The sequence below is a fragment of the Phocoena sinus genome, chromosome 1 (assembly GCF_008692025.1).
Source record: "Phocoena sinus isolate mPhoSin1 chromosome 1, mPhoSin1.pri, whole genome shotgun sequence".
Lineage (NCBI taxonomy): Eukaryota > Metazoa > Chordata > Mammalia > Artiodactyla > Phocoenidae > Phocoena > Phocoena sinus.
In genome coordinates, this window is record NC_045763.1 from 101,198,700 (window position 1) to 101,223,869 (window position 25,170).

Below are 25,170 nucleotides of genomic sequence, written 5' to 3' on the forward strand. Positions count from 1 at the left end.
CTGATGTTTTATAGGTACCTCATGTAATCTTCACAACTTGGAAGGGTATAATTATCTCCACTTATCAGCCGAGGATACCGTGGCTCAGAGAGGTTGTCTAATATGCGTGAGGTCACACAGCAGCAGTATGCAGGACTCTATTTTACCTTCCATCAACCAGATTCCGGAGTCCTTGCCTCAATGGGCGTTCAATAACTTCCGTTGAAGAAATGAACGAACGAGAAACATCTACTCATTGTAAGTGGTCGGCTGTAACTGGCCACCCCGAGGATCCGCCACCTCTGCCTTGGGACTCAGCACTTCGTCTCCCCTTCAAAGTACACCCGCTTTTCTCTGTGCCCGGTGCAGGCTTCCAAGCTCCTCCCCTCACTCCGCCCGGCTTGCCAGCCACGCCTCCACCTCGGGATGTTCGGTTGCTCTTCCTATCCGAGTTTTTTCCTGGCTCCGGCCGCCGCACAGAGGGCCTCTCTCAGCCCTGCAATCTGGAGCTGGTCCCTCTCCCCAGCCCCTCCTCTCTCCCTCCCTCACTCTTCAAACTTCTTTTTTCCACCCTCTTTAAACTTCAGTCATCCTAGTGCCCGCCTCCTCCACTCTCACTAACCAATAGGTGGTTCTCGTTCTCGTCAAGGGTCCGCCTCTTGCCCGTCGGGGGCCAATCCCCGGCGAGGGAGTCGAGTGCGGGGCTCGTTCCCAAGCGCCTGGCCCATGACGGCAGCGCGCCGGGCGCCGCGCGGCGGGAGGGGGCGGGGCTCTGGATGAGGGATGGGCGAGGGCGGGGGGAAGGGAAGAGGGAGGAGGAGGAGGTTGCGGCGGGTTTGAAAGCGGCAGTTTCCTGGCAGCTTGGGCAGGCGTTGGTCTCAGCGCTCCAGCTCCGCAGCGGCCACGATCGATCCAGCTACGGGTATACGCGCGCTTCTGCGCGCCCCCGACGGATTTTTCCCGTTCCGGCTCTTCCCCCTTTACCTCCCCGCCCCCCTGCTTCTGCCTTTCCCGCCGCTCCGGCGCGGAGCCCGGGGGCCAGCGGTCGGCTGTGACCCCGCCCGAAACCCCTCTGGAGCCGCCCGGGGACAATCCCCTTCTCTTTTCTTCAGCCTAACCCGGCTGGCCCTCGCGGACCCCGGCCAGCCCCGGGGAGCGCCGCCGGGCGGGGCGTCCGAGGGGCGTCTCGGGGCTTGGAACGGCCCGGCCCCCAGCGGGCTGTGGTCGGGGGGGGGCGCCGGAGCGGCGAGGCCCCCCTCTCCGGGCTGCGCGGGCCACCCGGGGCCCCCAGGGTGAGAGGGGGCCGGAGCGGCGCCCCCGGCGCCCGCGCGGGGTCTCCCCCATGGTGCAGCGGGGTTCGGGATGTCGAAGACGCTGAAGAAGAAGAAGCACTGGCTCAGCAAGGTGCAGGAGTGCGCGGTGTCCTGGGCCGGGCCCCCGGGCGACTTGGGCGCTGAGATCCGGGGCGGCGCGGAGCGCGGCGAGTTTCCCTACCTGGGGCGGCTCCGCGAGGAGCCAGGCGGGGGCACCTGCTGCGTCGTCTCGGGCAAGGCGCCCAGCCCGGGGGATGTGCTGCTGGAGGTGAACGGGACGCCTGTCAGCGGGCTCACCAACAGGGACACCCTGGCTGTCATCCGCCACTTCCGCGAACCCATCCGTCTCAAGACTGTGAAGCCAGGTACGCCAGCCCTGCCTTTCTGTCGCGGGGTGGGGGGAGTCCGGGGTGGGCGTCTGTGGAGCGGCGGCCCCACCCCACCGCTTGTCGTCCGGGGTAATCTTAGACCTCCTGGGTGTGCCGGGCTCCCTGTCGAGGGGGAGGGGTGGCGGTGGTGATTCCCATTTTGCCGGTAGGAAAACTGAGCTCTGGCTTGGCGGGGCTGCTCTGCTAGCTGTCACAGGATTGCCACCAGAAGCTGGGTTTCCTTAATTTGTAGCTCCATCACCCACCGCAGTTTTTGACTAGAGGAAAAAACCAGCCTTTTTCTGCTCTCCTTTGTGGAAGAGGTCCTCAGGATTGTAGCATTTTCTTTGGAACAGTCTTAGCGCATTTTGTAATAGGGGAAAAGATCTTTACTACTAAAGGTACTTGGTGCCAAGGTTACCACCTAGTGTACCTGGGAGAGCTTAGCTGCTTCAGTGTTTCTTGCACACTAGTAATACCTCCGAGCTGACAGCCTAACTTGTCAGCCCAGGTGGTTCAGGTGTCTGGGTACCGATGGTGTGCAATATGCGATTTGTGGCAGAATGGTGTGTTCTTGCAGGGAGCTGTTGAATAGTCTGGGTTTCCAAAGAAGACCTAGGTGCCTCCTAGGAGTAAAATCTTTTGTGAATCTTTGATTTTACGGAATTTTGTTGAAGTGGTGGGTTGCAAAGGCCCCTGTTGCCCAGGTGTCTTTTATGCCAGTAAAATCTGCTGCAGAGCTCGTTACGTTTATGGCATACTTGCCAGTTTCAAAGCATTGATCAGACTGCGCACAGTGATATCTGATAGGAGGTAATAGCCCTCACGTGTTTGTTGTTGACAGCATCGCTGGTGGTTTCACCATTGGCAGAATGTGATTGTTTCCTGAGATGTTTGTAGGGGAGAGAATTATGACTACAACGTTAATAGAAATCAAACTATTTTTTCTGAATGTGTTCTACTGAATATAAAGTGCATCAAAATATAATGGTCTGCTTAATTATGATTTGGGCTAGAAAAATCAGTCCATCTCTACACTGCAAAATGCTAGAAAATTCTGGAGAAAAATTTAACATGTTGTCTCCCTCACATTTTTTTTTTTCTTTATCAGCAGCTCCCTTTAGAAATATCTCTTTAGTAGTCCTTAGGCTTAATGGGAACTGATGGTTGTGCTGCAATATCCATATGTGTGTGTATTGTGGATGTATACACACACACACTCACGTGTCCCTGCAATCTTAAGATTTTCTGCATATGGTCTATTCCATCACATTCATTTTAAGCTTATGGGTTTATGTGAGGTTTTCTTTTTATTATTAATTTAAAAAACTTTGGCAGACTTCAAACATCTTTTTCTGTATATATATATATATATATATATATATATTTTGAATTAAAAAATTCTTTCTTAATTCAAACTTTTAGAGCCATATGTGAAGGGTAGAGGAAAGGCTTTGGGGGCTATAATTCAGCCAGTCAGTCACTCTCTGTAATATGCAAAATACTGTATATACAGCATTACTGGTCTAAGTGCAATTTAGTTCAAATCCCACAAGTTAGGGAGTAATGAGAACATTTGCATCATTGCTTTGTGTTTTGTTTTGATTAGTTGGGAGCATATATGAGAGTATAACTTATTTTCAAAAATAGTTTAAAAGATGATAGAGGAGGAAGTTGATATATTCTCAAGTTATTGTGATTCTTTTAGAAGACTGGGAAAATGTGTCTTTCATTGATATTAGTCTGGTCCGCATGTTATTCATTTTCTCAGCCTTTATATAAAATTTAAGAAAATACTTTAAAGTTTAGAGTGTATTCAGTGATGTTACTTAACTGTGTTTAAAAAAAAAAAAGCCCCAAAATGTAGTTGACATTTTTGTAGTAATAAAAATTTTCCCTCTTGCATACTGTCCTATTTTAAATGTTTAGCCAAAATAAAGTGTACTGGGTATAGCACATTTTGTAATCAATAATAAAAGTTCTGAATAGTACACCTATTTTTTAAAGATACACTCTGCTTCAGTAATTCCTAAAGGATACCACTATATGTCATCTGAGACTAATATTCTTGTTTCTAAGCAAGTTGTTGATTTCTTTGAAAAATAGCATTCTTTGTTTCTTAATAGCCTCATGTTAGGCATTATATTAAATTGTTTCTTAAATGGCTTTACATAAACAACATTTGCTATAAAGTAGCAAGATTTTTGCAGGTTTAAGCACATGACTTTAAATATTAGAAACTAAGAACTTGAAGAGGTTATTTGTAAAACTTTGAGTGTGATTATAAACAGCATATATATTATCTCCAGAGGAGACAGAGATTTTATCCTGTTGGGATTAAATTTGAAAAGTATGAAAATACAGAGTAAGGGAATTTAAAAAGGAACTTGCTCTGCACATTGGAGGTTTTTTCCCTCTCCTTTTATCTAAACTTTGTGAGAGAAATGGATTTTTCAATTTAATAAGGTATTTTAAAGTGTACTTATTAGCACTCTGTCTCTTGTCTTGATTAATAACTCTTTATTAAATTATAGTTATAACATGCCATTTAGAAACTAGCACAGTGCAAGAGTAGATTCAGCCATTTCTGTAAGATGTATTATTAGTGGGTAGTGACCTCCTATTGTCTTCTGACAGAGTCCACGGTGGAAGGATGAGCTGGACTGTAGGACATGACTGGTGTAGCGCCGTTTCTTTCTTGATTTCTCCTTTCATCTAGTAGATGTTAAAGGTAGCTCAGCCAAAGCCAGTACCCTCACCCAGATGATTTAACAAGGGTTCTTTCTGGTAGTGACTATCTTTCGCTTTGACTTGGGGTTTTATTTATTTATTTTCTTTTGTTCTAATCTTTAATGGAGATTTGAAAGTAACTCTTTAAAATATGGTTCCTAATCTGAGCCTTTTGTGAGAGAATTAGGAAATTTCTCATTGAATTCTTATTATTAATGTAGTACTCAGCATTCAGTACTTTCCTGCTCCACCTAATTCTTGGCTCAAATTGTCACCTGTTTCTTAATTACAACCTTGTCATTTATTTTTCTGCAAGAGAAAAGTTTTCACTTGAATTTGAACTTTGTATGTTCCCTGTAGTAAAGGAAAATGAACTTTGGACCTCTGGTGGAATTGTTTCATGATATAGTCCTGTGACCAGGATTAGTTTCTTTGATTTTACTTCAGAGTATATTTTTAAACAATTTCTATTCTGATTAATGATAGAAGCAGTTAATTTTATTCTAAAATTCCCCAAACTATGATCGTGCAGAGTTTTATGGAATATTTGCTTCATATACCTTAAACACACATTTTCAGTGGTTGTAAATTACGTGGACTTTATTCCAGAGATTAAGTATTGACACAGTAAGTATATGAAGTCCTTGTCTACTGCTTTATGCACATAGTGCATTTTCTACCCTGTCTGATACTATATCTAGAGATAAAAATCACGAGGAACAATCTTTCAGTTTGTTTAAACAAAAGCTAATTTGAATCTTGTTTAATGTTAGTTAAATGTAGGTAAAAGTCTTCACCACTGACTGAGGCATCCAGTTTATAAGGGAATTTTGTTAAAATGAGCACATTCCTAGAAATACTTTCCCCATTGGTGGAGAAACATTACAAAATGCTTTCAAGTAAGGATTTTTTTTTTTAACGTCTTTATTTAGGTAAGGATGTTTATGTTATGCCAATAATGAATAACTCTACCCCTTTATTCTCTTAACTTTTGGATCTTTTTATTACTCTTTTTGGTTTAGCGGGTTATTTGGGACTTGTGGTGAGTTCTTTTTAGGTGGTTGTAACATTTAAAGAAGGGAAGGGTGAGAGAAATTGCTAGCCTCGGAGGTTTGCAATACAAAAAAATTCTCGATACCTTTTCTTAAACAATAGAAACAAGAGACTGGGTGAGGCAGCCCCTTTGCTAGGGAAAATAGTATCAAATTTTGATAAACCTTAAATTTGAAACTTTCCTGCTTTTTGAAAGTTTGGTAACAATTTTTGGGGTCTCAAGTTGGTTTTAATAACTCAAGGTTTGGGTTCTGGACTCTATTCATTGGCACCTTCAATTCAGATGACTATTGGGCTTATACCACAGTGGCAGAACAAACAAACTCTTAACATTTGGCTCTTTTACTTTTCAAATCATTTTTATTTTATTCAGTTTAATGCTGAAACTGATTTTGATGGAACATAACTCTGTGTTCCTGAGGAATATAAATTGTTTTCCTTCTGAGATCTTGGGATGTACTTCATAAAACCTCTTGTTATGAGACACATTTCAGTGTTTTTTTCTTTTTTTCCTGGTCTTTATACATACACACACACACGCATATATGGTAAAACAAATCTCCTTCATTTGTTCAAGTATCTGATTTATGAAGTCAGTGCATAATCTCAGGTGAATAGTTTCATATAATGTGTTTACTATATAACCCCTAAGTGCTCGTAAATTTTGTGGGCACTTAGTGTTTGGGGAGTGTGTTGCAGGAGAACTTCATTTTTATGAACCACTTCAATATTACCCACCAGTTTCAAACTCTGCCAATTTCCAAGTCAGTTTTTGGTTGGTTTTGATTCGACAAAGGATAACTTTTGGTGTTGAAGACTAGAACTGTGTCTTCTATAATTAGTTTTGTTTCTCTTCTAAAATTTTGAGAAATAATCTCCTTGCAATACTACATTTTGGTAGGGAGAATGAATGCCATTAATTTAAAACTGTTCTTAAGGGTAAGATTTTCAGTAGCTTGGAGGCTGGTGTCGTGAGAGATTTGTTTGTGGGGTAAGAGAGGCAAGTTCGTTGCTCTTCTCCTTGAACAAATATTATTCGGAATGTTTTCCCAAAAGTGTTTATTTTACTTTATAAAGAGAAAAAATAAAAGTTCTATTACTGGCGCACATTCATTCCCTTCTCATTTAGTGGTGAACCCACTGTGAGAGCTAGCACCGGTGATATAAAAACATAAAATATAAAAATGAGTCAGAAATGGCCTCTGTTTTCAGGAAGCTCTCGATTTATTGGGAGCTTCATGATTCATTGGTAAGCAATACCTGTAGTAAGGATTTTACCTTTTCCACTTTTCTCCCAGTACTTAAACAAAACTCTTTAGGTAAGTTTTAGTATGAATTTTGGCAGAAACTGGGATAATTAATTGGCTGTTCAGCATGCTGTTCTAAAAAGTGGTGTGGAGTTGCATCTTGGAGAGAAAGGGTGCTCAAGTCATGACAAAAAGAGGGAAATCAAATATAAACAAAATTATCTTTTGAAAAGTTCTCAAGCTTAAATTGCCCTTAAAATACATTGTATCTGTGTTCTATTTACAGTGTATTTTACAATACAGTTTTGTATTTTATACATTGTGTTTGTATTGTACCATTTTTAGGCTGAGTCTTACATGCCTGCTTTTCCACCTGTGCTGGAACCAATTGCTATATTTTTGTTGAACACCAGATGAAGTAGTTTGCTTGCATTAAAGAGATATATTTTATAAAAAATACCTATCTTTTAGTTCGGAGAAATTATCCTCACCTGGGTATGCATAGTGAGTTATAGAAGTTAAATGTGTACATGAAGTGAAAGAAAGGGTACATTCTTTTTAATGTCTTGTTAGAGTCTTTACCACCAGCGCTTATTTTCTGACTTGGATAGTTGGGGAGGGGGTTATGAAGAGTTTTGAACTCAGCCTGGCTTTGAAAGATGGATATCTTGGTTGAGTGGAATTAAGATCCTCTCAGTAGTAGGTAAGAAGCAGAGGAGGAGCAAAACACGGGGCGAGAATGTTCAGTACAGAAAGGTCTATGGTATAGTCCATATCAGGAGTTTTTGTGTGTGTTTCATGTGTGTAAAAGCACAAAACCCACATTATAGAATAATTGGAAAATACAGGGAAAATCATATTGTTTAAATGTGTAGGTAGTTCCGTTATGAATTGTCTCCTATAAGTTTTTTTTTTTTAATTGAAATGTTTTTTCTTCTATAAATAATGCTGGTAAGGAGCTTAATGCTATTGAGAGACTCAGTAAGGAATATAGAGGGTTAAACTTTTCCGTTATAGTTTATTTGGGGTTTGGGGTTTTTAATATTGTGTAATGGGAATTGGAAAGATATTTTGCTTCAGATTTAATAATTAGGATGCATTCTGTTTAGCAGCTTTCCTTCTTCCCGTCTTGGGTATGCAATATGAACAGTAACTGATCTACTTAATTAAAAATTTCTGGCATCTTAGGCCCTTTGCTGTATTTATTTGCAGAGAATTTAAAACACATAATTATTTTTCTTGCTTCAGGGAAGTTTGTGAGAGGTAACCCTGTATCTCATTGTTGTTCTGATTGGGAATTACCTGTGACTGTGAAAAATGGGATTTTACTATACATGATGACATTTAACAGAAGTAGTTTTATGAAATGAAAATACTCCAAAAGGGAGAAAAAATAAGCATTTATTAATAAATGCTCTATTTCTGAACTTAAATAGAACTGTGTTAAATTGGCTTTGTTTTTTATAGCTTAGATTTCAGCAGGAAGAGAAAGAAATTTCGATTCATGTCAGTTTCTGTATTGTTAAGGATTCTGTACTGAGAATCCTGACAGAAACACTTCTTAGGCTAAGAAGAAATGTATTGGCTTATGTGCATGAAAACCCAGGCATTGGACAGTAAGAGCTAAACTCATGTTCTCAAGGACTGTTTCTTGACTTTCTTTCCTCCAGGTTGGCCTCTTTCTGAGCTCCACTCTGGGTAGCAGGAAAGGTGGCTCTCAACCCCCCAAGTCATACAAAGTCCTTAAAGCTTCTCATCTTTTTTTCTGGACTCCAATAACAAATCACATCTTATGTTGAGACTTTGATTGGCCTTGTGCTCATCACAGACCCATTGTGGAGAGAGGGCCATGGGTATCCTGATTGGTCAGGCCTTGGTGACATGTCCGCTTTTGCAGCTGGGTATGGAAAGTATAGTGTGATTAATAACTGTACCAGAACTCCAAGAGATAAGGGAGGGGTAGTTCCTCAAAAGATGGATGCTGGGGAGACAGCACTGCAGGAAATGGCCTCTTTTAAAACATTTAATCTCTCCTACTTTGAAGCCAACAACAGTACACGGTTGTCATAAAGCTCTCATTTTTAAAGACCAGATATTGGCTGTAGACTGCAACTGAGGCATTTATTTTACTCAAATATTTATCATTTTTGGTATATTTTTATCAATTATGATCATTTTTGATGTTTTTATCTAAAAACTGCTTTCTTTAAATGCAGGCTCTTTAAAAAATTGAGATGTTGCTACCTTAATGTGCATAATTTAAAAGTGCAGCTTGGGTTTTTCTTCAGTTTTCTTTGAATTTTTTATATCAAATAAGATTTTCTAAATCAATGCTGCTTGCTCTTAGGTAGATAGAATACTTTGGAGAATCATTTAATTATCTTTGACATTGAGAAAATTAGTCCAGTTAATGCAGTTTTTTTGTTTGTTTGTTTGTTTTTTGCGGTATGCGGGCCTCTCACTGTTGTGGCCTCTCCCGTTGCGGAGCACAGGCTCCGGACGTGCAGGCTTAGCGGCCATGGCTCACAGGCCCAGCCGCTCCGCGGCATGTGGGGTCTCCCCGGACCGGGGCACAAACCCGTGTCCCCTGCATCGGCAGGCGGACTCTCAACCACTGCGCCACCAGGGAAGCCCCGTTAATGCCGTTTTTAAAACTTAATGTTGTACCATTTTGAAAGTGAAACCCTAAACCAGTTGCTTTCTAAGATGTTTTGCTTTTAAAACAATGGTCTTTTTTAAACATAAATTAAGACTGAATTATTATTGTGTTATTTCTAAGGGCTCCCCAATATTACCTTTTAAGCGTGATCTCATAGAAGTTATACATAAAGGAACTACTTCACTGACTCTTAAATTTGAAACACTGCTTAAGAGTGAAATATGAGTCTGTTTAATCACCAAAAAAGTTACTTGTACTTGTAGGATAAAGTCTAACCCACCTTTGTTAAGTTTTTTCCTGCCTCCACAGAGGTACTTAGAGTAGAGGTGGAGGGTTGAAAGAGAGGGGCGGGTACTCTGAATATCTTTTCTCGCTATTTTTATAGTCTAATTATGGTATTAATGTCTTCAACTTTGCCATAAAAACAATTTTAACATCCTTCACTTTATGTATGACATATACAGTAGGAGTTTTGCAGTTTTGCCAAGTGTTGTCTGATAGTTGAACCTTTAGTGAATGTTAAATGTTGGGAGGTTATTGGTAAGTACACTTACTGTGCAGAAAAACAAACATCCATGGAATTGGGTGTGATTTGTCAATAAGAATCGTAGCAGGGGCTTTGATTTTTAGGTTGGTTTATGTCCCTCTTGGAGTATCTTTAGACGATATTTGGAAAATTTCAGTTCCTACTTCAGAAGCTTGTTAGGACCAGAGTTCTCCAATATTAATTCCATATATTAAGTCATAAAATCTGTTAAACTAATATAGTCTTCCTCACAGAGCCTCTGTAGCTTTTGGCAGAACACTTTGTAAAATATTATTAATTTTAGCTAAGGATACTATTCACTGATTTCAGTGTTTGATTTAAGTTGGAATGTACATGCTAATGATTCAGTTCCCTCTGAATAGAGTTAGATTTGCTAACTAGAGCTATCTCACAATGTAATGCTGATAAGTGAAGTGACACATCAACCTCCCTTTGGTGGCAACTCTAAGTTGACAACCTTGCTGTAAGTCTAATAGGAATATTCTGACTTGGGGACTTGTCATGATAATGCTAGCTGCCATTTATTGAGTAACCATCATATGTCAGGGTGTTATACACCCATCTCATTTGGTTTATAAGAATGTGTGTGTTGGCATACATGCATTCCTGTAAAAAGTTCATGTATTGTTACTTTCCATGAGCTGGGGATTATCATCTCCCTTTTACACATGAGAAAACTGAGGTTTGGAAAGATCAGCATGTAGAAGGTCAGACAGACTCACAGGAGGACTATGAACTGAAACAGTTTTGAGTCTTCCTTCTTTGCATTCCAGATAGAATATTATTTCATTATATCTGAAAAATCTCTCTTACTTCCCTTTTCTCTATTAAAAGGAAAAACCCCACAGTTCTAAATTGTTTGAGTGGGTGTTAAATGCAGTAAAACACTGGGCAAGTACTTAAAAGCTTCATTGCTTGGTTCTGTTTCTAAACAAAGTTGTGGCAGTGCAGATTAATCTTTACAGTTCAACTGCGTGGTAAAGCAGTTGTTCCCAAGAATTACTAATCAAACAAAATCTGTTTGATAGCCTTAATTCTGGCTGTCTTTGTCAGAAAATACTTTCAGCAGGTATATGTAAAAGCTCAGATACTTTTAGGATTAATATACTTGTGAAAATTGTGTACTTGAAACTAGAAAGGATATCTTGTTCTTGTGTTTCCTGTTCACTTGCTCTAAAATTCACTCCCCAGGAAGGTGTGTGTTAGCACACTTATCTTGAGACAAGTAGCCTAGAAAATGTTCTGAGGAATGTAAGAATGTGTTTTGGAATTAGGAATTTTTAATAAGTATTTAGACTCTGTTCAAAGTATACTTGGCTTAAATAAAACTTAGCCAAGCTAGACAGAAGAATAACTCATGGTATTCAAGTCAATCTCTCTTCTTTCAGCCTTCAAGTACTGCACAGTAAGGTGGTTCCTTTGAAGAGGTAGTTAAAGCAGGCTGTGGAATACGGGCACCTCTTATTCTTCAAGTGTTTGTGCTTTATGTTTTCTAGTTGGGTTTAAAGTCAGTCACTCAACTGGAAGGAATCATAGCAATCCAGCCAGTACCCTTTGTCTACAGATAAATAAGTTGAGGTTTAGCAATGGCAGGTGACTCTGCTCAGCACGAAGCTGGCAGAGCAGGGACTAGAACTCAGGCTCCTTTTATTGTTTTGGTTTCTGGCTGAAGAATTTCTGGAAGAAATTTGTGAAAAAAAAAAAAAAAAGAATTAGCCTGGTTAAACATTTTCTGTCTCTTTATGAAATCTGCATTCTTTTGGAATTAAGTATAGCATTCTGACTCAGTTTGTTAGGCCATCAGCATGCATCAGTGTCATTAGAGAGAGTGGTAACCCAGAAGTTGGAGCGCAGGAGAGAATTGTAACCGTTACGTGCCTCAGGTTTTCAGGGCGTTTTTAGCCTTCCATAATGCTGTAGCTTATGGCTAAGATTTAAATAGTCAGAAAATTGTTAGCTGGTGTAACAGCTGAATACTTAAGTACTTTTTGCTGTTAGTTGTTTTAGCTTTGAAAAATTTTTCTTATCAGGAGGATTCTTCACAGTGCTTTCAGGAGAGTCCTTCTGAATGGGTGCTGCTGTGTGGTAGACTGCAGTTCCTGTCCCATCCTTGCCTCTCCCTGGAGGGGTGATGAATTCCTCTGATTTAGAGCCAGCTGTGCTTTGATCTTTTTCCTCCCCTTGACTGACTAGGGGATGCAGTGTGGGGGGAGATGAGTTTTAGGGCCAGGGACTGCTCAGGGATGTGGTGGATGAACCATCAGGGGCACTTCTGGTTCAGGGTCCTTGAGCTTGTCTGGCTGTAATGAAAGTTGACATAACTGCCACAACCGAGGAACTGTGCTCCTGCTGGGTACAGGGCAGGTAGATGTCTCAGGTTATGGCGAACTGGCCACAGCAGAGGAGAAGGTATCACCTGTGTGAGACAAAACTGAAGAAAGGGGCTTGAGGTGGCCGTTCTGGGGAGACTGATGGGAATGGTGACATCTTGCTTGGGCCCTTTTTATGTCTGTGAAAAAACAGCATGAGTGCAGACATGAAAAAAAACCTTTCTGTATACAGTCAATCCCCCATGTACTCCTTTGCAGTATCAGTCAGGGTTCAGTGCAGGAAACAGAAGGGATGCAATGCAGGGAATTTGTTGCTTGGGGAATCTTTGGAGGAGCTGGAGGGCTGGGCTCTAGGCCAGGCCTCTGAGAATGACTTCCAGGACACCTTGGAAGAACTCGCCATGGGAATTGCCACCTCTGCCACAGTCAGGAAAGTGGCAATCAGGAGGTTACCACTGAAACCACGGCAAGGAAATACCGCTGTCGCTGTGATCAAGGGGATCACAGCAGCCACTGCTGTTGCCATCATAACCGCTTGAAGTTTGAAATTTAGCATCTGGCCACTGCTGTGACAACTTCTCCTTGATGCCTATGAACTAGTGATTAGATGCCGGAATGATCAATCTGGCACTACTGCTTCTGCCACTGTCCCTCAACACCCTCGAAGCTGGAGACTAGAGACTGACATGTCTGTGACCTTCTTTGCTAGCTGAGAGCAGCTAAAAGCTACAGGCTGACAGGGCTCTGCCTCGCTGCTGTCTTCCGTATTTTGTGTCCTGCATCTTAAGGGTAGAATCAAATTCTCATCCTGGATACGAGCTGTAAAGGAGCCTGGAAAATATAGTTTTCAATTTCCCAACCTCTGCATTTCAGGAAGGCATTCTGTAAGGTGGTGGATGCCCAGTGCGTTTTATTAAATATAGTATGTTAAATACAATATAGCCCTTTCTTGATAACTCACTGTCATTTCTGTGAGCTTCTCTTTCTGAAATGGCCTGTAGGTGGAATGATCTAGGGCCGATGGATTTTTAACATCTGTAGTGATCTTTGTACGAGGTTAGCTTGTGTCTGTCCTACCTGCCATCTCTGCTCCTGCGACGTGTTTTATATCACTTGATCTCAACCTCCCCTTGCAAGCCACAGGCATCCAGGACAGGGAAGGCACCTCAGCTGATGCAACCAATTCAGAGGCTGGTCAGCAACGTTAAGATTTCTGTGGCCTAAAAGGATGAATGGGACCAGTAAGAATCTTTCCTGGGGATTTGAACTAAGACAAAAAGGAAAGAATTTTCAATTGGGGTTGGAACCTCAGCTGAGAGGTTTTGCAGTGACGTACTGGAGTTGGCTGTACTGTTTCGTGAGATTGATTGTTAAATTTTCAGGAATTTTGTGAGTTGGTAGTCCCACACAGCCATTAAAAAAAAATAAGTTGTATAAAATTATAATTAACTAAATTATATTTAAAACAGGTGCTACTCAAAGTTAATCATTTTCTTATGATTTTTCAGCTTCAGTGGTATAATTGACAGAATGTAGTATTTTTAAGGTGAACAGTGTGATGGTTTGATATGCGTATATATTATGAAAGGATTCTCACAACTGAGTTAATTAACACATCCATCACCTCACATATTTACCTTTTTGTGTGTATGTGGGTGAGAATACTTAAATTCTACTCTCTTAGCAAATTTCAGTTATACAATATAGTATTAATCAGCTTTCGTCACCATGTTATACATTAGATCCTCACACCGTATTTATCTTAAAACTGAAAGTTTGTACCTATTTACCAACCTCTGCCCACTTCCCCCATCCCCCAGGCGCTGGCAGTCACCATTCTACTGTTTCTTTGAGTTCAACTATTTTTTTTTAAGACTCCGCCTCATTTCCTTATTATTTCACTATATTTTACTACCATCTGTGCTCTCTACTTTCTTTATGTCTATTCTATCTGTATGGCAGAAATATTAATACTGTAAAATGGTTTGCCACTGCATGTACCTTCCCAGCCGTTTGCACTGTTGTCACTGCTGTGGTGGGAGTTGTTAGGATTTACCAAACACACCACTGATTGTGTGGGGGGCAGGCAGAGTCAAGGTTGGAAAGGCTACACTGAACCGTGTACACACTAAAATTATGGGAGAAGAAAGTATGAGTACTCAGAAAAAACTGACACCTGATGTAAGGCTGAGTGGTGTTAATAGCAGAGCACTAGAGGAAGGGCCACAGACTCCTCTTCCCAAGGTCCAGAATCATTCTGGAATCATCATACGGCTCCAGTCACCAAGAGATCCAACCCTATTTTATTCCCTGTTCTTGGAATTATGTGAAATTGTGCGCTTCTGTATGTTACCAACCTTAATAGAACATTTCTGAAATTTTATTTCATTAGAATAAGGTTGAAAACTCCATTAAGGTGTGACTATTATAAATATGTGTATTCATATAAATATATAAAAAAATATATAGTCTGTGGTATTTTTCATGTGTAAACAACGCACAGACTATTGTATTTGCTTGTATATGGGGTGGCTTGTTATTGTGTAAATGTCCTAAGCCTCAAGGCCAGAATCCCAGGACATAGGTGGTATCTTTCTCTATTTGTGTAGCTCCTGCCTGTGCCTTCAGGAACTGTTAAGATGCCAGCTGTATATCTGGACTGTCTGTGTCTGTAACTCATAGCCTCAATCTCCTCAGCTGCCTTTGATCAGCTGCTCTCTGCTCATTGTTCCAGTTTTGTTTTCTCTTTGCTCTGATTGCTTCTCCCACGCTTCTCTGCTTTCCAAAGAAAAAATGGACCTTGTATAGATCCTGCCAGCCAATTGCAGTGCTCCTTAACTTCTCCCTGGTGGATTATCCAATCTCAGGGGGTCAGGTGTGAACCTACGGTGATATTCTTCTATCTTCTGTTATGTTTGTCCTTGTTGCTCTTTACCCCTAGAACATGTGTGTATAAGGGTTGTTGTTTTTTTTCTCTCCCCTACTTCTGGATTTGGAAATATTCCAGAAGGCTGGTCTCTAGATAGATAATATTTTACTGTTTATTTGATATCCTTGTTTTAGAGGTTCAAATTGGACTGCTTTTAGTAAACCAAACTCTATCTTTTAAAAAAATCATTAAGAAAAACAGTAGCTGGAAATAGATCTTTGAAAGGCCAATAGATTATCTTTTGGGATAATCTCTTACTGAATGAAAGAATAAAAAATCGTGGGGCTCCCCTGGTGGCGCAGTGGTTGAGAGTCCGCCTGCCGATGCAGGGGACACAGGTTCGTGCCCTGGTCTGGGAAGATCCCACATGCTGCGGAGGGCTGGGCCCGTGAGCCATGGCCGCTGAGCCTGTGCGTCCGGGGCCTGTGCTCCGCAACGGGAGAGGCCACAACAGTGAGAGGCCCGCGTACCGCAAAAAAAAAAAAAAAAAAAAAATTGTGTAATTGTAGCATATTAATCCACTGTCAAAGTGTTGTAATGCAGATGAGAATTTCATCAGCACTTTTAAGTTATTAAGGAACCTCTTATTGTAAGTAAACAATATAGACATATTTTATTACTACAAAAATACTAAATGGGAATATGTATGTTTTTTCTTATTATCTGCAGTTTGCAAACTTTTCACCTTCTAAGATACTGTTTTTCTCCATCGCGGTCACTGGTAGTGATTGAAGAAGAGGCATCCGTGCAAATTATATTCAAAGCTCACAGCTCTTCTGTGATCATTTTCTAACTTTGGGGGCCTGACTAGATGAGGGGACATGATCATAATTTCTTCTTTGTGCTTATGTGGAGCCCCCTCTCTTTAAGCAGTGGTAGAGCCTCACCGAGATATTCATACGTATACTGCCCAGAATGATTTTCCTGAAAGAACAGTTGTTCTAGAGTGTAGTCTGTGTGTACCACTTAGTTCCTTTCTTGCCCAGAGTTTTTTTTTGTTGTTGTTGTACGCGGGCCTTTCACTGATGTGGCCTCTCCCGTTGCGGAGCACAGGCTCTGGACGCACAGGCTCAGCGGCCATGGCTCACGGGCCCAGCCGCTCCGCGGCATGTGGGATCTTCCCGGACCGGGGCACGAACCCATGTCCCCTGCATCAGCAGGCGGACCCTCAACCACTGCGCCACCAGGGAAGCCCTTGCCCAGAGTTTTTACATCAAGTTGTTTTAGGAATCTTTTCACCAGGGGGAACAAGAGTACCTGTTTGTTGTTGTTTATTTATTTGTTTTTTAAAATAATGTAACTAAATAGAAATACAGGATTTGATACATGTAATTTTACTTTATATATCACAGTTTAGGACTAATTGTTTTATTGTATTAATAGATATAATAGGAGGTAGAGGAGAAATTATAATACCCAATCCATCTTTTGGTCAAATAAATCCAAATGGACTTTTAGTGAAGTTTAATGGAATTTCATTATTACTTTATTCATGATACTTGTTTATAATAGGTTTAGAATATTTACGATTTGGGATCACTGACCTAATTATTTTTCTTGTACTTATGAAGTCATTAATTCACCTGTAGCGATAACACAGTCCTGGAGAATTGGTACCAGAAAGAATATGGCCCTTCTTATTAAGTATCATACTTCAGAAATATACTTGTGTCTACCTTAAAGATAAATAATACTGTGACAAGTTGAAAGTTTGTAACTTTAGGTAATAATGCAGCATATACCTAGAGGTGTATGTTAGGTGTTGAATTGTGTGCCCCCCAAAGTGTGCAGTCCTAACACCCAGCACTACCGTTTGCAGACATAATTAGTTAAGATGAAATCCTCCTGAGTAGGGTGGGCCCTTGAGAACAGAAGGGACACAGGAGCATGAGGGGAGATCACCATATGACTATGGAGGTGGATTGAAGGGCTACGGCTATAAGATGAGTGCCAAGGGTGGATGGCCACCAGCAGACACTGGGAATAGGCAAAGAGGGATACTACCCAGAGTCTAAGAGCATGGCCCTGCTGACACCTTGATTTTGGACGTCTAGCCTCCAGAACCATGAGAATAAATTTCTGTTGTTTCAAGCCACCTAGTTTGTGGTACTTTTGTAATAACTAGCCACCCTAGGAAACTAATATATACATACCTATATATATTGTAATGACGAATATATCCATGTTGTTATTTAGGAAACATCTCAGTTCATTAAAATTATCATCTTCTTTATAATATATTAAATTGTGGATTAATATGCTATGGGTAGCCAAATATTATTTATTCTTAAAACAATGAATATGATAGATAACAAAAGCTTATTATTGTATAAATTCCCTAAGGCTCAAGGGCTACAATATTATAGTGAAAGTGATGTCTCTTTCTTAGAACAGTTCCCCTGCTCATGCTCTCTACTCAACACCATCACTCCAGTTTAACTTGTCTTTAGGTGTACTTCTAAGAAAGGTGACCTGCAGATGTTATACTTTTATTATGAACAGGTGAGAGCTAGACCTCTCTTTTAATGCTTTAGCTAAGGTAGGAAAGGAAAGGAGACTGGCTTATTTTCTTTTAAACAGCTTAAAAAATTGTTTTTAAATGAGAGGAATTTTCTTGGACTGCTGTAGAGTAGTGGCAGGGGAATGAAGTGCATAGATTTGAGATGTTTTGAAGGAGGAAGTAATAGAACTTGCTGATTGTTTACAGGTGAGGGAGGAAGAGGACTTCAGGCTAACTTCTAGTTTTTTCCTTTGAGCAACTGGTACTGTTTCCAGGAATAGGAAACAGGAGTTTGGGAGGATTGATCAGGTATTTTTCTGTGGAGTAGGTATATCCACCACCTAGATCATTTTCTTAACTTTTTACTCTTCTTGCTTAATTATATATTTATCTATGACATATCATATTTTTATGCGTTTCAAAGGAAATTGCAGTCATTAATATATTTCCCCAAGGAAGACTTTTAAATGTCCATTTTCCTCATTTTACAGACGACAGTTCTGAGGCTTGGAGAAAAGTGATAAGTTCAGGGATATGTAGCTAATTACTGATGGATCTAGGATTAGAATGCAGGTTATCATTAGTCTAGGGCTATGATTTGATTATATTTTAACTTATAAATAAGAATAAAAGTGAATTTTGGAAACTAGATATGTTTTGCTGCTAACTGGTTGTGCTAAAAACACTTGGACCCAAACTTCAAAGACAAAATGCAGACAATGTGGTACTACTACTGCATTTGATTGGATTACAAAGTTAGCTTAGCACTTAGAACTTGCTGGAAAGTACAGTATGATGTTGTAGGATTGAGAACATTTTCAGATATTTGGTCTAGGAATGTAGCTTGGGGTTCTTTCAAGCATTAATCCTCTTGTTGGCAAGGCCTTTGCATTTAATTAGCAAATGTTCCTCACATGCCTACTATGCACTAAGCCCCATGCCAGGCCGAGAAATGGGAGGGAATCATTCAGTTCCTTTCTTTCAAGGAATTTAGCCTTTGACTTCTGTTTCAGTTTCCTAAAACCTCTCTCCATCTTTTGCTGTATGTTTGTTTAAAAAAGTAATAAAAGCTGAAGTTCAAAAAGATAGAGAAGCTTATTCAATCTAGGTAAATCTTCAGCCTCTGTGGTAAAAATTATATGCGTATGGACATAGGCTGCAGATTTTTCATTTGCTTTGTTTGAGTATCTTATTTTCTAAGGGGTAGGAATATGCCCTTTTAGTTTTTGTCTTATGTTATTAACTAGCTCGGTTATCCATGAAGTCAGTACCAAACCTGGAAGTAAATAATGATTTGAGTTGGTTCTGAAATAGGAGACATGCTTGTCTTTAAAAGTCAAACTAATTATTCTATATTGATGTTACTTTTATGCTTTCTTGTAAAATAAACACTTTCGCTATTTATTGACTTCTGGTCATTTGGATTTTAAGGAAATTAACCCAAGAGACCATTGTGTTCTTTCCTTGCTATGGTTTTTCTGTGTTCTAACATTTGATATCTTCCAACAACTTTCTCAACTCTTTACAAACTCTTTGCAAACTTATTTTGTTAGTACCCAATGTGGATACTCCATTATAGCCAAACTAAAGTATTTGCCATACTTGTTCAAATTCCAGTCCTAAACTTACTTCCTTCAGAGATTTTTCTAGGATCATTCTATGACCATTTTTATTTCTATGCTTTGCAACCCCAGGACACTTAAATAGTTCTGTACTTTGCCATTATACATTATTAATTTTAGAGCTCTTTAGTAATTTAGACTCTACCCAGCAGGTTATGGTGGTAGAATTGGTCTATTACCAATGTTGAGAAAATTCACATTAATGAATGAAACACTTTCTAGCCTGGAAGACAACTCTGTACCTTTGAAGAGGTTCATCTTGATGGAAAGGTTCAAGAGGAATACATGGTTAACTCTCCCAGATTTGACTTGGAGAAAGAGAAATGGGTGGAGTTTAGCTCCTTGTTAGTATGAATTAGAAAAGTATAGGGGGGAGAAGAAGCCAAAATTGATATCCATTTGAACTTATTTGGGATACATGTCTCAACTAGGAATTGACTTTTTTTTTTTTTTGTGGTACGCGGGCCTCTCACTGCTGTGGCCTCTCCCGTTGCGGAGCACAGGCTCCTGGACGCGCAGGCTCAGCGGCCATGGCTCACGGGCCTCGCTGCTCCGCGGCATGTGGGATCCTCCCAGACCAGGGCACGAACCCATGTCCCCTGCCTCGGCAGGCGGACTCTCAACCACTGCGCCACCAGGGAAGCCCCGGAATTGACTTTTTAAAACCTTCTCTTTTTAAAAAAACATAGCATGAGGGACTTCCCTGGTGGTCCAGTGGTTAAGACTCCGTGCTTCGAGCACAGGGGGCGCGGGTTTGATCCCTGGTCAGGGAACTAAGATGCTGTCCCACTGCCGCCTCCCCCCGCCAAAAAAAATAACATAGCAGGAGCATAAAATGACTTTACCCAGTTGAATTAAGCAAGTTATGCGTCTTTTTTTTTTTTTTAAACTTAAGCTTTGGAAACAAAGTCCAATAAGAGAGAGATGTGACGTTGTTATTTATACAGGTCCCCATAAACTGAATATGTACATAGTTTCATAAAGTATAAGATTATCATATATGAATTTTTTTCTTTGACATCTCTAATTTATCCCTGTGAAATATTTATGAATTTTTTACACTTAACACAGTAAGGCTGGCTAGTTTGGTCATAATCAGTACCAGTTTGGTCAAAATCAAGTAGGATGTCTGGGATAAGACTTCAATAACAGCATCATTTGCATTAGGGAGAGATAGGGCTTAGGGCTAGACATAGGTAAGATTATGAAGTGGAATTAGCATTTGATAACCCCCTCCCTTTTTTTTCTCCTATCCCATCCTCATTTTTACATCTTGATATTATTTTCCCGTGTCTGTACACTGTCTCCTGACTATCTGGTCTCAGCACCTTCTCCCTGGTTGGCACTCACCACCACTTGGCATTCTTCCATTATGTAACAGGTGTCAGGAAAGTTATCTGATTAACCTCTGTACTAAGTTATACTAAACTGATGTGAGGAATTATCACTGCTAAACCTGCTTGGGATTATTTCCCCCTTAACCTCCTGTATGACTCAAAATGACAGAATTTCAAGTGATGCTGTAAGAACCTTTCCTCAAATTACTCCATTAAACTTATCCTGCCTAATTTAACTGAATCTGGAAAGTGTAAGGAAGGTATCTGTGGTTCCTAGCTCCCTTTTATCACCTCATTTCTCAGGCAGTTCAACTTCTTTTGCCTGAGGGTTACCTCCCTCGTCTGTCTTACCAGATTGCTTTCTGTAACAGTATTTTGTTGTTCAAAATAAATTAATTGAGGGAGTTCCCTGTATTTTTTGAGATTCTTTGTAAGAATTGAAATGTAAGTCAGCTTCATCTTTTCTGAGTAACAACCCTCTTGTGGGGTTGCCAGACCTCTTTTTACAAAGAGGTCTGGTGCTTGGGTTTTGATTATTAGATCTAAATTTGAATCCCAGCCCTGCCACAATTCTGTACTCAAAAGTTCCATAGAGTTTAAAGAATAACTGGGATATTAACAAATATCCCAGCTGACAAAAAACAGCTGCTAATCATTTACCACCCAGAAGCAATCACAATAATCACTTTTTCTTTTTCTTTTACTGTTTTAAACTTTGTCTATGACATTCTTAGACATGGGTTACTTGGTCAAAAAATGTGAACATTTTTGGGGATCTTGATAACTGTCAGGTTGTGTCTTTCTGGTTCTGGAGCTAATACTTTCTCATCATACGGTATTATCTCAGTATCTGGAGTTTTATTTTCTGTTCAGACAAATGTCAGATCTTTTAGCTAAAAAGAGATTCTTTCCTCTTTTGGTTCCAAAAGTCATCCATTATTTTGGATTATTTGCTAAATTATTAACTATACGGGAAAACTCCAGCCCTCACCTCACAGCAGTATCTGTGTTATTGATAAATGATCATGATATACCAGGCTGTTAGCCCTTCCTAGGTAGTTAAATGGCTCAGAGAGGATGCCTAGTACTTGCTGGTGATTGGTTGTATTCTGTCTTCTACACCTAAAATTTTGCCACAGGTAACTGCTTGGATCAACACAAAGTATGGTCCCTTTTTCCATATGTAGACATCTCTAATTTGCATCTCTGGAACTCAAGCCCTCCTTTAGATAGCCAGATATATCTTGTTGCAGAAGTAATCTTGGCTATAGAAGCAGGTGTTGATATTTCCATTTTTAAAAATGGAATCAGTCTTAAATTTTAAGACAGTAAGTAAATTGACAACGAAAACCAAACCTGGGTAAGCTACCAATAAATTGCCAAAGTGTTTAAAAGCCCGAAGTTGACAAATATAAAACCGTAATATATAATTTGTATAATATATAACTCTCAAACTTAATCTCCTCTTTGTTGAGTGGTAATGTTTCAGTATTAAAGCTGAGCTCTTTGGGCACATTGACCTTAATCTACTACTGAAAGCAGTAGGCTTTTAAGTGGACACATACACAGCCTCCATCTTAGTATCAACAAAATGCCTTATTTTTAAATTGTTGTTTTTAAACCTTAGTTTTCACTAGCTACTTCTGATAGTATAATTAGGCGTCTCTATTGTATCTTTTGTCAGAAGGCTAATTTGTGCATAAGGCTGGTTTTCATGTGTATCCTTGTACATTTGTGAATTACTGCCTTTGATTACTTTTCCATAATCTATTCTAACCTCAAGTAAGTATCTAAAAGTGATGTTTTGAGTCACAATGGTTCTTGAAAAACTGATGAGTTAAATGAGCTATAAATTTTGTTGGGAATTAAGCAAAACTGGCTTCTTTGAAGGGAATTGATTTATTCGTTGCTTTCCTCTCTGAAACGAGCAAAAATTAATTTTTAAAGAATGAAGTTGAATGTTCTATTCTATTTAATATATACATAAAAATAAAAATATATTTACCGTTTCATAGTCATAATAGTTCTACGAATTAACTTGTTTCAATCCAAGTTAACATATGTTACTAAGGCAGATTCAAATAAATGGTGCTTATGTTTAAGACACTACCAGGTGCTATAATTAAGACTTATGAGTTTCTTTCATATTTCTAACACTAATTCCAATTGTTATGTGAAATTTGATATATCATTTTCTTAATGAGATGACATTATTATTAGGATTAAGTTTTCCAGTACTTGGGTAAAGGTGTTATTAGGCCAAATAATGAAAATCTGAAGCAAATCTTTGGTGTTTTCAGAAAATAGAACAATTTTTAATCCTAGATCCTCTTCCCTATTATGTTTTTAGGTCATTTTCTTCTAAATCCTTAGTTAGTAGGCTTTTTAGAAACACAAGTAATACTAATAGCCAGAGTATGTAATTATAATTCAAGCAGTCTTTCTGCCAAAAGGAGAAAGGAATTTTGGGGGTTTCTGAGTTATCTAGGCCGTTGCTTTCCAGATTGATTAAAATTAACAGAAAGTATTCGAATACTGTGTGGATGAATTTTTATAAACCATGCCCCTCACCCCCACACAGGTACCTGATGGGACACCTAACACTGTCTGGTTGGTTCTTTTGGGAACTTTGTATATACCAGCAATAGCTGAGAATGAATAGTTTCTCCTTGTTCCCTAACTTTCCTGCCACAATTCAAATCCTTTTCACTTTATGCTGAGACTGTTTACAATGGCTGAGATCCTCCTTTCCCTCTGCTTTCTATTTCACACCTTCACCATCACATCCTATATTCCAGCACCCATAAATAGAAGTGTTATAGAAAAACCTTTAAGACGGTAAATTATACTGTAGGTACAACGTTTATTACAGTGCATTTGTCAAACACTTATTATTATTGCTGCATCATCATTTTGCTGGAAGAAATTAATGTTGGCAGATGAAGCTATTATATAACCATTTAAATATTTTGTAAAACATTTGGCTTAACTAATACTGTACTTTTGTTTGATTTTTATCATAAATTATACAATTTGCATGATAATGAAAAATAAATGTAGACTATAGGGGGCACATTGTTACGAAACATTAGTCATACACATAATATAGGGAGCTTTTGCTTTTATTTTTAACTTCTGCAGTAGTTTTATTAATCAAGGAGTCATATGACTGGAAGTCTCAATTGAGGAGTCATCTATGCAATCTCTTAAAATCCTTACGGATGGGGAGGAATTTCAGACTTCTCCAGGTTAAATCACATTGTTAGTACTCAGTCTGGGGAGGAGAGAAGGGGAGAAATAAGGCCTTTTAATCTTCTAGACGATCAAAACTGTTGGGAGTTCTGAATGGTTGTTTCCTTTCAACTTAATATTTATTGAGCAATTGCTCTGGGAATGTGCTTGGTAAAGGCAAGTGGACCAAAAGGATGGGACTTTAGACATCATTGGTGGAGAGAAAGTCTAGAGCTATTTGGGGCCAGGAGAGTAGGGTACAGGGATAGGTCGAAGGAAACACATGAGGTTTTTGACAAAAAAAAGATTGGGCATGTCCTAAGGTGAGACTTGAAACTGTTATTTGAAGAGTGGTTAAAGAAATCTTTTAGTTTGGGAAGAGAATGAGTCTATTAGTTTCCTACTGTTGCTGTAACAAATTAACACAAATTTAGTAGCACAAAAGAACACAGGTTTATTAACTTACAGTCCTGGAGGTCAGAAGTCTAAATGTGTACACAAGGCTGTATTCCTTCTGGAGGCTCTAGGGAAGAATCTATTTTCTTGCCTTTTTCAAGCTTCTAGAGTTTGCCTGCATTCCTGGGTTCGTGGCCCCTTCCTCCATCTTTAAAGTACATCATCACTTCAGCTTCTGCTTCCTTTGTCAAATCTGCTTCTTTCTCTCTGATCCTCCTACTTCCCTCTCATAGGGACCCTTGTGGTTACTTTGGGCTCAACAGGATAATCCAGGCCAATCTCTTCATCTCAAGATCTTTAACTTAATCACATCTGCAAAGTCTCTTCGCCATGTGAGATAATACTCTGTTAGGTTTTGGAGATTAGGACATAGACATCTTTGGGGTAACCAGTATTCAGCCTACCACAACAGTCATGGGAGACTTGATAACTATATTCAAATATTTGAAGGGCTGACATGTGGAAGCTGGAAGAAGGATTAGGCCTTTTCTGTGTGGTCCCAAGGGATAGAATTAGAATTTGTGGGTGGAAATTACAGAGAGACAGATTTGTACCCACTGTAAGAGAACTTTGTAACAGAGCTGTTAGGATGGAGTGGGCAGTCTCAGAAGGCAGCATGTCCCAGACACTGGCAGTGTTGAGCAGAAGATGAAAGATCTCTTACAGGAATTGCTGCAGGTAGAATCTAAGCTTTGGCCGAATCTAGACAAGCTTTAGACCTTTGGTAGCCCTGAGATTGAGTGATTGTCTTTGCACAGTCCAGTGCTGTCAGCATTTATATATGAAACATGGTCTCTGCCTTAGCAATTCAACTTCGAGTCCATTAGTTGCTTTACTGCTTTATTGTCACTCCTTCAACACTGCAGCAA

At 39.7% G+C, this 25,170-nt stretch overlaps 1 protein-coding gene across 4 annotated transcripts in view; it reads left to right on the forward strand.

Annotated features, from left to right (window-relative positions):
• Positions 1-815: 815 nt before the first annotated feature.
• The window catches only part of MAGI3 (membrane associated guanylate kinase, WW and PDZ domain containing 3), a 273,809-nt gene continuing 249,454 nt past the window's right edge, over positions 816-25,170 (forward strand). For all 4 annotated transcript variants that reach the window (XM_032623693.1, XM_032623702.1, XM_032623721.1 and 1 more), the window contains exon 1: positions 816-1,657. In XM_032623693.1, coding sequence (XP_032479584.1) covers positions 1,342-1,657 — 316 coding nt within the window. In that variant the 5' untranslated portion in view covers positions 816-1,341. The remainder of the gene's footprint in view (positions 1,658-25,170) is intronic.